At 45.0% G+C, this 12619-nt stretch overlaps 1 protein-coding gene across 2 annotated transcripts; it reads left to right on the forward strand.

The window, feature by feature from the left end:
- Positions 1-10147: 10147 nt before the first annotated feature.
- LOC119528529 (MORF4 family-associated protein 1) lies at positions 10148-12194 on the forward strand. Of its 2 annotated transcripts, none has more exons than XM_037828885.1 (2): positions 10148-10766; positions 11313-12194. In XM_037828885.1, the coding sequence occupies exon 1, from the start codon at positions 10370-10372 to the stop codon at positions 10751-10753; it is 384 nt and encodes a 127-aa protein (XP_037684813.1). In that variant the 5' UTR covers positions 10148-10369; the 3' UTR covers positions 10754-10766; positions 11313-12194. The 2 variants fall into 2 exon arrangements, 1 of the variants encoding a protein (XP_037684813.1); XR_005215741.1 differs by having other exon boundaries at positions 10149-10804.
- Positions 12195-12619: the final 425 nt, after the last annotated feature.

A 12619-nucleotide genomic window follows, 5' to 3' on the forward strand; every position in this document is an offset into this window, starting at 1 on the left:
ACCTCTTGGCTGAGCCTCATCCCCCTCTACTTCCCAGGAACTCTTTTTTGGATTAGAACTTGAAATCAAATAAATTCTGGGATTGGGAAAAAAAGCTGTCTGCAGAGGGTCTGCTCACACTCCTCCTTCTCCCTCTTTCTGGGCCTGCTGCTGGAATTTAGGACGCTGGGAAAGTGCATCCTCAGGTCCTCCCAGGCCCCACATGCCCCCTCGGCCTTCCTCGTTAGTTCTTTTCTATCTGCCAGCCCACTCTGTTGCCCCTCTCCACCAACTTCTACTCACTCGGAGTTCAGCTGCTCCAAGAACCACCATTACCATTATGGGTGCCCAGTTCCTAAGGGGTGGGGCTGGAATTGTCTTCCCCAGATGGAAGGTAAGGGAGGATGGCGTAAAGGAACTGGGGAAAGTAACCGAGAATAGTGCAGGAAAAAAACTGTCTGTCCTAGAGCATAAACTCCTAGGTGCCAACACGTTCCTTAATATTTTTTTTTCCTATGAGGATCCAGGGGGAGGATGGGTAAGTGGCAGTCCCGTCCTCATCTCTCCCTGCACACAAGGATGATGGAATGCCACAGACCCGGCACCTCTGCTCCCCAGCCTGACTCCTGGATTCATAACATTTCAAACATAAAGGGTCTTCAGAGGTGGAGTCTGAAGCCTTGGGGAAACAAACTTCATGCTGCCTCCCCGACTCAGCCCACCCCCAAGACCCCCAAGGAGAAGCTGTCTCCAGGAAAGGGGGTGAGGGGAGTCAGAGAGACAAAGTGATTCTTAAATATTTTCCTTCTCTGCAGTCACTCAGGGAGGAGGGGGTGAGGGGCGAGGGAGGCTGGAAGCGGGGGACAAAGGGGGTTTAATAGGCTCCTGTGACAGCACAGTGTCCACATTGGGAAAAGATTAATGATGAAAATTAATCGCCTGACCTTTCTTTCCAGGAGCTGGAGGTGAGGCAGGCCATTAAAGCCTCTTATGTTGTAATTAACGTTGGAGGGGAGAAGTGAGCTGCCTTCAGAATGGATGTGATCATTTAATTAGGCTTAGGCGTAGGTGCCACAACAGGTCCAGAGAAGTCATAATTTAACTATAGCTTTAAATTACACAAGCAGAGTGGGGATGGCAGAGTTTAACGGCAGGAGAACCTGCTGTGGAGCTCTGGGAAACAATTAAATAAACACCTCGAGTGAGGGAGAGAGATGGTGACAGAGAGACAGACAGACAAAGAGAGTGGTAGGCGCTGACAGCGAGGCAAGTGGAGAAGCCAGAAGGATGCAGAGGAAAGCGCACCCAAGAGGGGCAAAAATCGAAGTCAAGTCAGGGAGAGTAAAGTGGAGATCCCCAAGAGTTAGTGGTGTCAGGGGGAGGTGTGTGTGTGTGTGTGTGTGTGTGTGCATGTGTGTGTGTGTGTGTGGTGCGTGCTTTCTGGGGTAAGGGCCCAACAAGCGATGCAAATTGAATTCCACAAACACATCTCCACCTTGGAGCACCTGCAGACTCTGCGCTGGAATGCAGAGAGGACCAAGCATTTCACTGCGTCCTGGCTTTCCCGGGGCGCCCCTCTCCCCACTGCCTCCCTGGCTGAGCGTGGGCGACACTAGATGCCCTCCTTTCCTACCCGGAGAGGCTAGGGGCTCCCGAGCGCCACGCGGGGCCTGCGTCCTGAGGGAACCGGCCAAGCCCGGCCGCGCGTCCTGGGGCCGCTGTGAGGGTGCGGGGTGCAAAGCCGGGCGGGAGGGCCGTGGACTAGCGAGGCCGGTGAGGGGCCGGGGAAGTTCAAGGCCGGGGCACTGCGCCGCGCGGAGGGGTAATGACCCGTCGTCTCCCGGGCGCCAACGCAGCTTGTTGCTCAACCTGTGGGATTAGTCACTCGGCGGGAACACAGGGCCGTCGGGAAACGCATACCGAGAGCCTGCGCGCAGAGGGGAGAGAAGGAGAGGCCAGAAGAGCAAGGGGAAATTTAGGGGAGTGGAGGGGCCGGCGGCCCGCTGGAGGTCAGAATGAAAGGGCAGCTGGGCGGACTGAAGCAAGAGAGGGCGGATGGAACCCCCGCGGGGCTTTGGGGGAGCGCTTTTATAGAAGCGCCGCGGCCAACTTGTGCAGGGTTGCAGGGGTGGGGGTGGAGAGTGGCCGAGTCCGGCTTGGTCCAGCAGGCGGTGAGGTGCCAGGAGGATCAAGAACAGCTCTGGGGAGCCTCTGGACATCTGGGTTCCTGCTCTGCTTTCAGTCTCTGGCCACTGTTGGGGTTTTTCCTGCATCCCCGGGGACTGAGATGACTTCACTCTCCTCCTGCTCTGGTCCAAGCCTTTGGGGAAGCTTGGAGAACCCAGCACGGAGACCGAAAGTCGGAGAAATGGAGTTGCTGGGCTGGGGGGCGTCAGGGCCAGACTTCCCTTATCCTCGGCTCGTCTCCTGGGCCGGGTCCTCGGGGTGTCCTTAAAATAACCTCCACAATTCCCCAGGCGCTGTGGGGACTGGGCACTGGGGCCTAGCTCTGGGCTTGTGGACTTGTCATGGTAGCATAGCTGAGGGGGATGGGGTTATGGGCCAGTCCCGGGATGTTTCTGTCGGTCTGATGCATTATGCTGTTGCCATGTCTCCAGCACTCCGTGGGCTCTGAGTGAGGTGAAGCCGATTTCCCCATGTTCTTTTAATCGTCTTGTGGATGAGGACTTATTGTGGAAGGGACTTTTGATTAGGTTGTTTCCATGGAGATGTGACTCACCCAACTGTGGATGAGACCTCTGATTAAATTATTTCCATGGAGGTGTGGACCCTGCCCATTTAGGGTGGGTCTTGTTTGGTCCACTGGAGTACTTAAGAGAGCTCAAGAGCCAACACAAATGCTGATGCTTTGAAATGTTTGGAGATGCAGATGTTTGGAGAAGCTAAGCTAACAAATGAAGCCCAGAGTTTGCACTGGAGAAGCTAAGAGGGGAATTCCAGTTGCTTAGAGAGATATGCCCTGGGAGATCAAGCAAAGATACACAGGATCTGAGAGAGAGAAGCTAAGAGAGTTAGAAGTCCAAGCAAGGATGCACAGAGGCTGAGAAAGAGAAGCTAAGAGAGGCAGAAACCCTGAGACATTTTGGAGAAAACCATTTTGAAACCAGAACTCAGGAGTAAAGGACCAGCAGACACCAGTCACATTCCTTCCCAGCTGACAGAAGTGTTCCGGATGCCATTGGCTTTTCTTCAGTGAAGGTATCCTCTTATTGATGCCTTAGTTTGGACACTTTTATGGCCTTAGAACTGTAAATTTGTAACCTAATAAATCCCCTTTATAAAAGCCAATCCTTTTCTGATATTTTGCATAATAGAAGCTTTAGCAAACCAGAACAGTGGGTCACATCTGAACTGAAATAACCTAACCAAAAGTTCCCACCCATAATAGGTGTACACCCACAGGAATGGATTAAGAGAACATGATCTCTTCTGGGGTACATAGAGCTTCAAACCATCACACTTACTTATAAGGACTCCAGTCATATTGGATTAAGGCCCACCCTGATTAGATTTGACCTCATCTAAATAGGATCATTGAATCAACATGAATAAGACCAGGGGTTAGGATGTGAACATATCTTTGTGGGAGACACGATTCGATGTACCTCATTTCACATCCCACCCCCCCATTGCCAACACTTGATATTGTCAGTGATTTTAATTTTAGCCATTCTAGTGGATATCTAGTGTGATCTCACTGTGGTCTTAATGTGCATTTCCCTGCTGAGTCATGAAGTTGAGCACCTTTTCATATATTTATTGACCATTTGGATGATCTCCTCTGTGAAGTGCTGGCTCAAGTCTTTTGCCAATTTTATGTTAAATTTGTTTGTCTTTTTCTTATTGATAGATAGTAGTCCTCAATATTTTCTTAGTAGTATGACTCCTTTGCCAGACATATCTATTGAAAATATCTTCTTTCCCTTCTGTGGTTTTCCTTTTCACTTTCTTAATAGTGTCTTTTGATTAACTGAAGTTCATAATCTTAATAAAGTCTAATTTATCAAACCAGGAAACTTTTGAGAGTAGGGACACTATGAATTATCATGTCAGGACATGAGTTTTTAAATATTGGGCAAACCATGCCATATGATCACCCTACTTAGGAATCACTGTGTCCAACACCTACCAAAGGGTAAGAGGGGAAATCTGAAACCCAAAGGGTGTGTTCGGGTTACCCAGCTTGCCCAAAGTCACAGAGCAAGTAATTGGAAGAAAAGGTAGGAGCTAGTTCTGGACTCATCTGACTCCAAAACCTTTGGCATCAAACACTACCATATACTGTCTGTTTGGTTTGCTAAAGCTGCTGGAATGGAATATATCAGAAATGGGTTGGCTTTTTCAATGGTGTTTTTTTGCTTGTATCCAGCTAGTGTTATGACAGAGCTTTTCTTGAAAGCCAGGTGCTAACCAACCAAACAAAGAAAAAACACCTTTCCGTGTCCTTGCAGATTGACCGGTGTGAATGGTCTTTTTCAGGGCTTATCCATACAAGGAGTTCAGAGCACAGGGGCTGCCCTAATCCTTTCTGTACACGTGACTTGTCCTGGGTATGTGCATTTGGCCCTAGGAATTCCCCTGTTTACATGGAGATGGATGTTCCCTCTTCCCTAAGAACAGTTTCCTCATGGTCCCAGACACTGCCCTGTTTGTCTTAAGCCAGCAATTCTTGCCCCCCGGCAGCCACTTGACTTCTCTCTATAGCATTCTGTACAAGAGCTCAGTGAGCTGCCTTCTACACTCAGGGTAAGTTCTGGGGCAGCGAGTCCCTCAGGCCACCATCCAGCTGGGTTGGGCCAGTCATGGGTGCTCCCAGTATGTGCTTGAGGGATTCTTCCTCCTTAATTGGGACCAAGGATCTGCACTGGGAGTGACAGCTCCCTCTGCACCAAGCAGTGAGGACTGCGGAGGTGCCACTCAGGGCACCACAAGATCCTACCAGTTTTAAGTAGCCTTTTTCTTGATTTGGCATGTGCCTTGGCATTACAGTCCTTTAACTGTTTTCTGGAGCTTTGAGAGAGATGTTTCTGCCAGTTATTGCTTGTTGTCCAAAGCTTCTGTGGGGGCAATGGAGCCTGAAATGTCTCACTCTGCCATCTTGATTGGGGCAGGTGATGGCAAAGCTTCTTTTTCTATTCCCATCTGTTAAACAGAGTTGTCATGTTTCGTGTTAAACTGACTCTACTTTGCACAAGTTCTTGACTGGTTTTTATATCTTAATTTGCTCTGATTCTTGTTTTCTAGCTCAGTGGCTTCCACTCAACTCTACTATTAAGCTTTTGCATCTGGCTGTCCTCTCATTCTCCTTTGGCTCAGGACAGTGGTGAGGAATATCCGCTGTGGCTTGGGTTGGTAACAGCCTGTCACAGCTGTTAAAGGACCTTCCTTGTGATTTCTCTGGAAGAATGACTCTCAAAGACTCAGCATCTTCTTTTCTGCAAGTCATGATGCCATTTTGCATTTAGAGTTTATTTATCCAGAACTAAAAGTGATGCAAATCCCAAATTTGTGATTTGCACAATAGCATTTATTCTCTGATAAGTGCAGTAAAGTACAAATAACTTAATGAAAAGTAGAAAACAATAATCCTGATTTTAGTTTTGGATCTTGGGGTAATCAGGCATACTCACTAGCCATGGAGTATGCACAATTCTTATCCATACCTCAGAAAAATTTAAAACTACTGTACAACAGTACTGAGAGCTTTACAGTCTTTTTCATTTCTAGCATTTAGGGGCTCTATGATTATATTACTCTGAAAACAAGTCTAGAGCAAAAAGAACAAAAATATACCTTCAATGCTTTGTCTTAGCTAGGATGCTTTCAAATGGTCAACTAATATAGATTTTTAAAATCTTCCCACCTCTCAGATAAAAATGGTAGAAAAGCCCAAACTTGCTGCAGTGTGCAGACATTATGATTATATTATTATTCTTGACTTGACTTGTTGAGAAAGAGAGTCCAGGAATCACATGATCACTCTGTTCCTCAAAAGGACACCAGAGTTGAGGAATATAATCAGGAAGAAAGCCATAGTCTACCGCCACCCCGATGGTAATGCCATAGTCTAACTTAAACTTTGGTACCCTGAAAATATATTTTTATATCAACATTCTTTATTCTGAAACCCTTCCAAATTTGCCTAAAACAAATAATCCAGGAAGAATTTTCAAATTCTTTGCTTTAGACACTTAATTCACAGTTCTTTCTGATGCAGCTTTCCTTCTCAGTCATGTAGCGTTTAACTGTGGGCACAGATTCACACTCCTGAATTTTCAATATTTTTTTCTTTCTTCTAGTAAATTCTTCTGTGAAAATAGTTGTATATGGTCCATTTTCAAGGATGTTATTAATATTAATAATGATAATTAATACTTAAGCTATTAAATAATTAATAATTAATCAAACTGTCATTTAAGAAAGTTCAGCATTTATATTCTTGGGAGTTTTTTCAGAATATGGATTTTTGGAAAGAAAATAATATAAACTGTTCTTATGGTTGATTTTTTTTTTTTTCAAAATTTACTCCATAACAAATTTCCACAGATTTACAATATTTTCAGTTTTTTTTCACACAGATGTCACGTGTTTCTGGGTCCAAAATAATTGACATCCACCCTCAGGTCTGAAGACCTAAAGCTGAGAGTCATTTTTTTTTCCTTATTTAGTTTTTTAATATATTTTTTATTGTGAAATTTAACATATATACATAACAGTGACGACTTTCAAAGTATGATTTAACAAGTAGTTAGAGAGTAAATTTCAAAGAATATTAGAGTTACAGTTCCACAGTTTCAGTTATTTCCTTATTATGAAATATAACATACATACTAAAAGGTGGTAACTATCAAAGTACAATTTAACAAGTAGTTATATAGGTAATTTCAAAGAATGTTATGGGTTACAGTTCTACAGTTTCAATTCTTTCCTTATTGAGAAATATAGGATATGTACAGAAAGGTGATAACTTTCAAAGTGCAATTTAAAGAGTAGCTATAGAGCAATTTTCGAAGAATGTTATGGGTTACAGTTCCACCATTTCAGTTATTTCCTTCCAGCTATTCTAATACCCTAGCATCAAAAAAATATATTTATATAAAGATTCAGAAATTGTAATCCTCTGTTAAATCCTTTCTTATCTGTTGCTACCCCTTCCTCTCAATTAATCACTTTCTTGATTTTCAGGGGTGTCTCGGCAGTGATCTCCCTAACTTGTTCATATTGAAAAGGGGTGTTGATATTATGGGGAAGGGGGCTGCATCTGATTGTTGTTCTTAAGGAGGCTGTTGCCTCTGGCTTTTAGGACGTGTCTGGCATAGGAACATTCTGGTGGATTTAAGTTTCTGAGAGATAAACTTAGTGAGTGAATCTTTTATAGAGTCTCAGATAGGGACTTAGGGATTTGGGGACTACTGTTGGTGAGGGCTTGGCATATTGTGGCCATTTGGGATATCTAGCTGGGGCTTGCATAAGAGTAACCTCCAAGAGAGCCTCTCAACCCTATTTGAAATCTCTTAGTCACTATAACTTCATTTTGTTACCTTTCTTTTACCCCTTTTGGTCAAAAAGGCATTTCAATCCCTCAATGCCAGGGCCAGGCTAATTCCTTGGAGTCATATCCCATATTGCCAGGGAGACTTACTCCTCTGGGAGTCATGACTCATGGAGGGGGAAGTTAATGAATTTATTTGCTGAGTTGGGCTTAGAGAAAGTCCACATCTGAGCAACAAAAGAAGTTCTCTGGAGGTGCCTCTTAGGCCTAATTATAGGAAGCTCCCATTTATAGCTCTAGGTTTCACAAGAGCAAGCCTCAAGATCAAGGGCTTGACTTATTAAGTAGGGAGTTCCTAATCTCACATAGCATATATTATGTCCAAGAGAAACAATCAGTGTCTCATATTAACTTCACTTAGTTGTATAATCAATGGGGTTTTATTAGGTTACAACTTTCCAGTTCTAAGGCCATGAAAATGACCAAATTAAGGCATTAAGAGGAAGATACCTTCTGTGAGGAAAGGCCAATGGCATCTGGGGTTCCTCTGTCACATGGGAAGGCACATGGTGACACCTGCTGGTCCTTCTCTCCTGGGCCCTGGTTTCAAAATGACTCTCTCAGTTCTGTGGATTCTTCTTGCTTCTCCCAGAGCATTTTCTTTCTCTTTTAGTTTCTCTGAGCTCTCTCCAAAAATGTCTCTGCCTTTTATCCTCTCATAGAGGACTCCAGCAAGGAGATTAAGATCCACCTTGAATGGATGTGGTCACATCTCCACGGAAACAACCTAATCAAAAGTTCCCACCCACAATAGGTCTGCCCCCACAAGATTGGATTCAAATAACATAGGCTTTTCTGGGTATATAAGAGATTCAAACTACAATTATAATACTATATCACTTATATCTGCTAGTACTTTGATGTTTGCAAAACACACTTGCATGCATGTTGTGGGAGCCCAGGGCCCAGGCATCTCCCTGACTCTCTGTGAAATCAAAAAGCACAAAGCACCCTGCATGACATAGGTCAGCTAATGTTTAAGCCAACCTCCCTAAGGAGGGAGGAGTGTGCAGATGCTCAATGTAAGCCAGGCACCAGGCTCTCCTCTGCATAGGATGTCAGCTTGTGCCTTGCTCTTCTCTGGAGTCTTTGTGGCGTTATCTGACACTCTAAAGATAGTTAATCTTTCCCCTATGTCACAAGACCCCCATTCACGTAACTATGTCCTCATGCTCTTTGGCCTTGCTAATCTCTGCCTAATTGCAGAGTACTTTTCACATTGAGCTCTAAACCTGCCACCATCAGAGCAGCTTGACTGACTTCACTCTTGTAAGTTTCCATAATAAAATTTATGTCTCACTTCATTCCTGGAGTTTCCCTTCGTCTCCCTGCCAGACCAGCCCCTTCAGGCCAGAACACACGTCATCTCGCGCCTCTTACCACCGACAGATTTGCAGACTGGGATCACTGGTCTTTCTTTATCTGACTAGAAAATTGAAGCTCTTATCTGTGATACATAAGCAAGCAGTATTCCCCCAAATTATTGCTAATGTGGCACAGGATGAACAAGCCTGGGAATGTATTTCATCCATTCCACAGTAGCACACTCTCAGTGATCAAATAAAATGCTCAAGGAATATTAAAGCAACATTTACTGAGCTATTTGCCAAGTCCTGCTGAGTGGTGGGGCCACACAGGTGATCAAGACCAGAACCTGCCCTCCAGGAGCCTACAGTCTGGTGGAGACACTGATAATTTAGGGCAGAATTCCTTCTCTCTAAAATATTCTGTAAGGCCCTATCTGATGCCAGGCTGCCAGGAAGGGCTGAGAACAGAGCTGAATCAAAAGTGGCTGTATACCTTGGGGAGCTTTTGGTCTGATGAAGAGAGATCAAGAAGCTACTGACCATAACAACCCAACACAGCCAAAGAGAAATTTCCCCAGTACAAGAGTGGGACTGGAAGTACAAAGGAAAGGGCTATCAGCACCCACATTTTTGAATGAAGGGCTTTGCCCCAGAGAAGGAGCATAGGGCAGTTGCAAAGGGCAGGGAGTGGACCCAAACTGCACGGGGTTCAACTACTAACCGTAAGCACAGTTTTGTTTTGTTTTTTAAATTCAGTTTTAATGAGATATATTCACACACCACGCAATCATCCATGGTGCACAATCAACCGTGCACAGCACCATCCCACAGCCGCGTAAGCACAGTTTTAAAGCCAGCTTCCCCATCTGTAATATGGGCCTATGTTATAGATCAGTTGTGAGGCTTAAATGAGTTAATAAAAGTTAAGCACTTAGAGCAGTGCCTGCTTGGCCCATATCAGGCGCAGTGGACGCCGGTCTTATTCAAATATCGAGTGGGGGTCGGGGGTGGGGAATTGCTTTTACATTAAAAAAAAAAAAAAAGAGTAAAATCCGTCCACGGAAGCCGTCTAAGACATGGCGGGCAAACGTCTTCTGCCCTCATAGGGCGGATTAGAGGAGGTAACAGGGCAAGCAGCCCGACAGAAAAGACCGACGACCATCGGCGCGCCCGCAAACCGGGCCCTGTTACGCACGCGCGCCCGCGCCCTGATCTTGTCGGAGGCGTGGCCGTAAAGGGCCGCAGCCGTGTCGTGAAAGGGCCGCAAACACGCAGAGCGCTGGTTGACGGCTGCGGGTCCATTTTGTTTCCCGCTTCGCTGCGTATCTGGAGGTTGGTTCTCTTCGTCCCAGCTCCGAAGCGAAGGGCTTAAAAGAAAGAAACAAACATTATAAGGATAATCCGGGAATCCTGTGACCACTTCCACTCCAGCAGTGACGTGATCAGCCGTCCCCGAGGGGCGCGAGTAAGAAGGACGTCGATACTGCGGTTCTGAAGAGTAGCCGGAAAAATGCGGCCCTTGGACATCGAAGAGGTGGAGGCACCCGAGGAGGTCGAGTTGCTGGAACCCGAGGAAGATTTCGAGCAGTTCCTGCTGCCAGTCATCAACGAGATGCGGGAGGATATCGCGTCTCTCATACGAGAGCACGGGAGAGCGTATCTGAGGACCAGGAGCAAGCTGTGGGAGATGGACAATATGCTCATCCAGATCAAGACCCAGGTGGAGGCGTCGGAGGAGAGCGCGTTGAATCACGTTCAGAACCCAGGTGGAGACGCTGATGAGAGAGTGTCGGAATTGTGCGAGAAGGCCGAGGAAAAGGCCAAAGAGATTGCGAAGATGGCAGAGATGCTGGTGGAGCTAGTCTGGCGAATAGAGAAGAGCGAGTCGTCGTGAAGGGGGAGCGGCGGTAAGGCCGGCTACCCGCGGGAGCTGGACTCAGTCTCGGTAATTGCCATAGCATGATAACAGTTTCCTGTAAAAATAGTAATATTCTAGGAGTGAATCTCCAGCTTTACTACATAAAAAATGGGCAGTGAGGGCTAAGGGGGGGAATAAATGCGTGCTGTTTGGTTAGGTGTCAGTAGATACTGTTTTTATAGCTAGCTCCTGGTTTCCCGCTGGTAATAGAGAAAAATAAAGGTTCGTCTTCTTGAAACATAAAAATCTTTTCCAATAGTACAGTCGCCCGAGGTAGAGCTGCCTAGGCATTGAGGAGGTTGGGGGAAAACCAAACAAAGCCCAGGTCATTAGAGCAAAATAGGGGAGAGTGGGTGAGGACACGGGGAAAGAGCTAGAAGTGTCCAGATTTTTCTTTTTTTCTTTTGAAAGGCAGGTGTGAGCACCCTGTCTGTGATAAGTGGCATTCGTTAGGTGTTTAAAGTTTTTAAATGTCAAGATATGGAAATCTGAGACAACATTTCTTGATGGTAAATTTCTTCCAATTGTGCCTTAGGTTCACAATTGATGGACTCTGGTCAACGGGTAACAATGGACTTGAAGAAACTGAAACAGCTTGTCATTTTCGCTGTTTTGTTTTTGTAGGTTTTTTACCCCCGTGTAACAGTCTCCCTTATGGTCAGTGGTTGATGACCTGCTATGGGTTTATATTGTCAGATGTATTGGATCTGTAAAAATAACTTTTTTTGAGAAATATTCTCAAGAGGGAAATGGGGCTTAATCAAAAGTTGTTTCAGTCATCACGTTTGTTGCTATTTTGCTGTGTTTTCGAAGTGTTGGGCATGGCCTTGTATTTTTGCTGTTAACCTATGTGACCTGGTTGCTTTCTGGAAGTTTGGAACAAATGAAGACTTGGGATCAGAATCTTCCAACTCTAGAGGTGCAGTGGGAAGCACTTCTGGGTTGCAGCTGGCGAAGGATGTGTAAATGAGACTGCTTGGATCAGACTGGGAAGAACTCCAACACAGTTGAGGATGGAAGATGGTTTTGTAAATATTTCAGAACTTTAATTTCTCTGTGAGACGCAGGAGGAGAGCTGTGTTTTGTGGCTCATCTCTCATGTATATTGTGTATCCTGTCAGGTGAGTTTATTTAGACAATATAGCTGACTATGTGACGAAGAAGTTGTGACGCCCTCACATTATTGGGGCTTCAGCGTATAGCATCAAAAAGACAATCTACAAAGGTCCTGGAGAGGCTGGAGAAAGGAAAACGCATCATCGGGTAATAGACTGAATGGCGTTGAGGTCAAAATCAAACATGTAATGTGTTCGTTTGCCTTGATAAACAAAGTCTTACAGAGCCTTTGTTTGATTTTTTTATTGTTGTTCATATGACCAAATCCCTTGTGTGTATCAATAAAAGAATTATAAGTAAATTTCTTTTGAAATGGATGTTCTTACTTGAGTGTTGTCATCATCAAATGGGGGTAAACTGTAGTTTATGAGGTGCTTAGTAAACTACCCGTGAGGGAAAATATCTTTGGAAGGTAGTATAGGGATGAAATGACGAAATACTCAGTTCTTAAAAGAAATGAACTTCAGGCCAAACCCCTGCTTTTTGGCAGCTGAAGCATGTTTGGTTACTCAGTCCATAGGAATGTGATATGCTCCCTATTTTGGGCAAGGTATTAGGAATATAAAAGTAATTCATGGATTGGGATGAAGTGTGTAGTACAGAAATGGAAACAAATAATTAAGACTAATTGTCGTAACTCGTGCTTGTAATTAAAATACAAATCGGGTATACAAAAATGCCAGGATTTTTTCTGCATTTCCTATTTGTTTTAACTCATAAACTTTC

This window comes from Choloepus didactylus, chromosome 3, assembly GCF_015220235.1.
Source record: "Choloepus didactylus isolate mChoDid1 chromosome 3, mChoDid1.pri, whole genome shotgun sequence".
NCBI lineage: Eukaryota > Metazoa > Chordata > Mammalia > Pilosa > Megalonychidae > Choloepus > Choloepus didactylus.

Excerpts from the sequence above, each read along its gene's own strand:
- LOC119528529 (XM_037828885.1), top strand. The coding sequence starts at position 10,370 with ATGCGGCCCTTGGACATCGAAGAGGTGGAGGCACCCGAGGAGGTCGAG.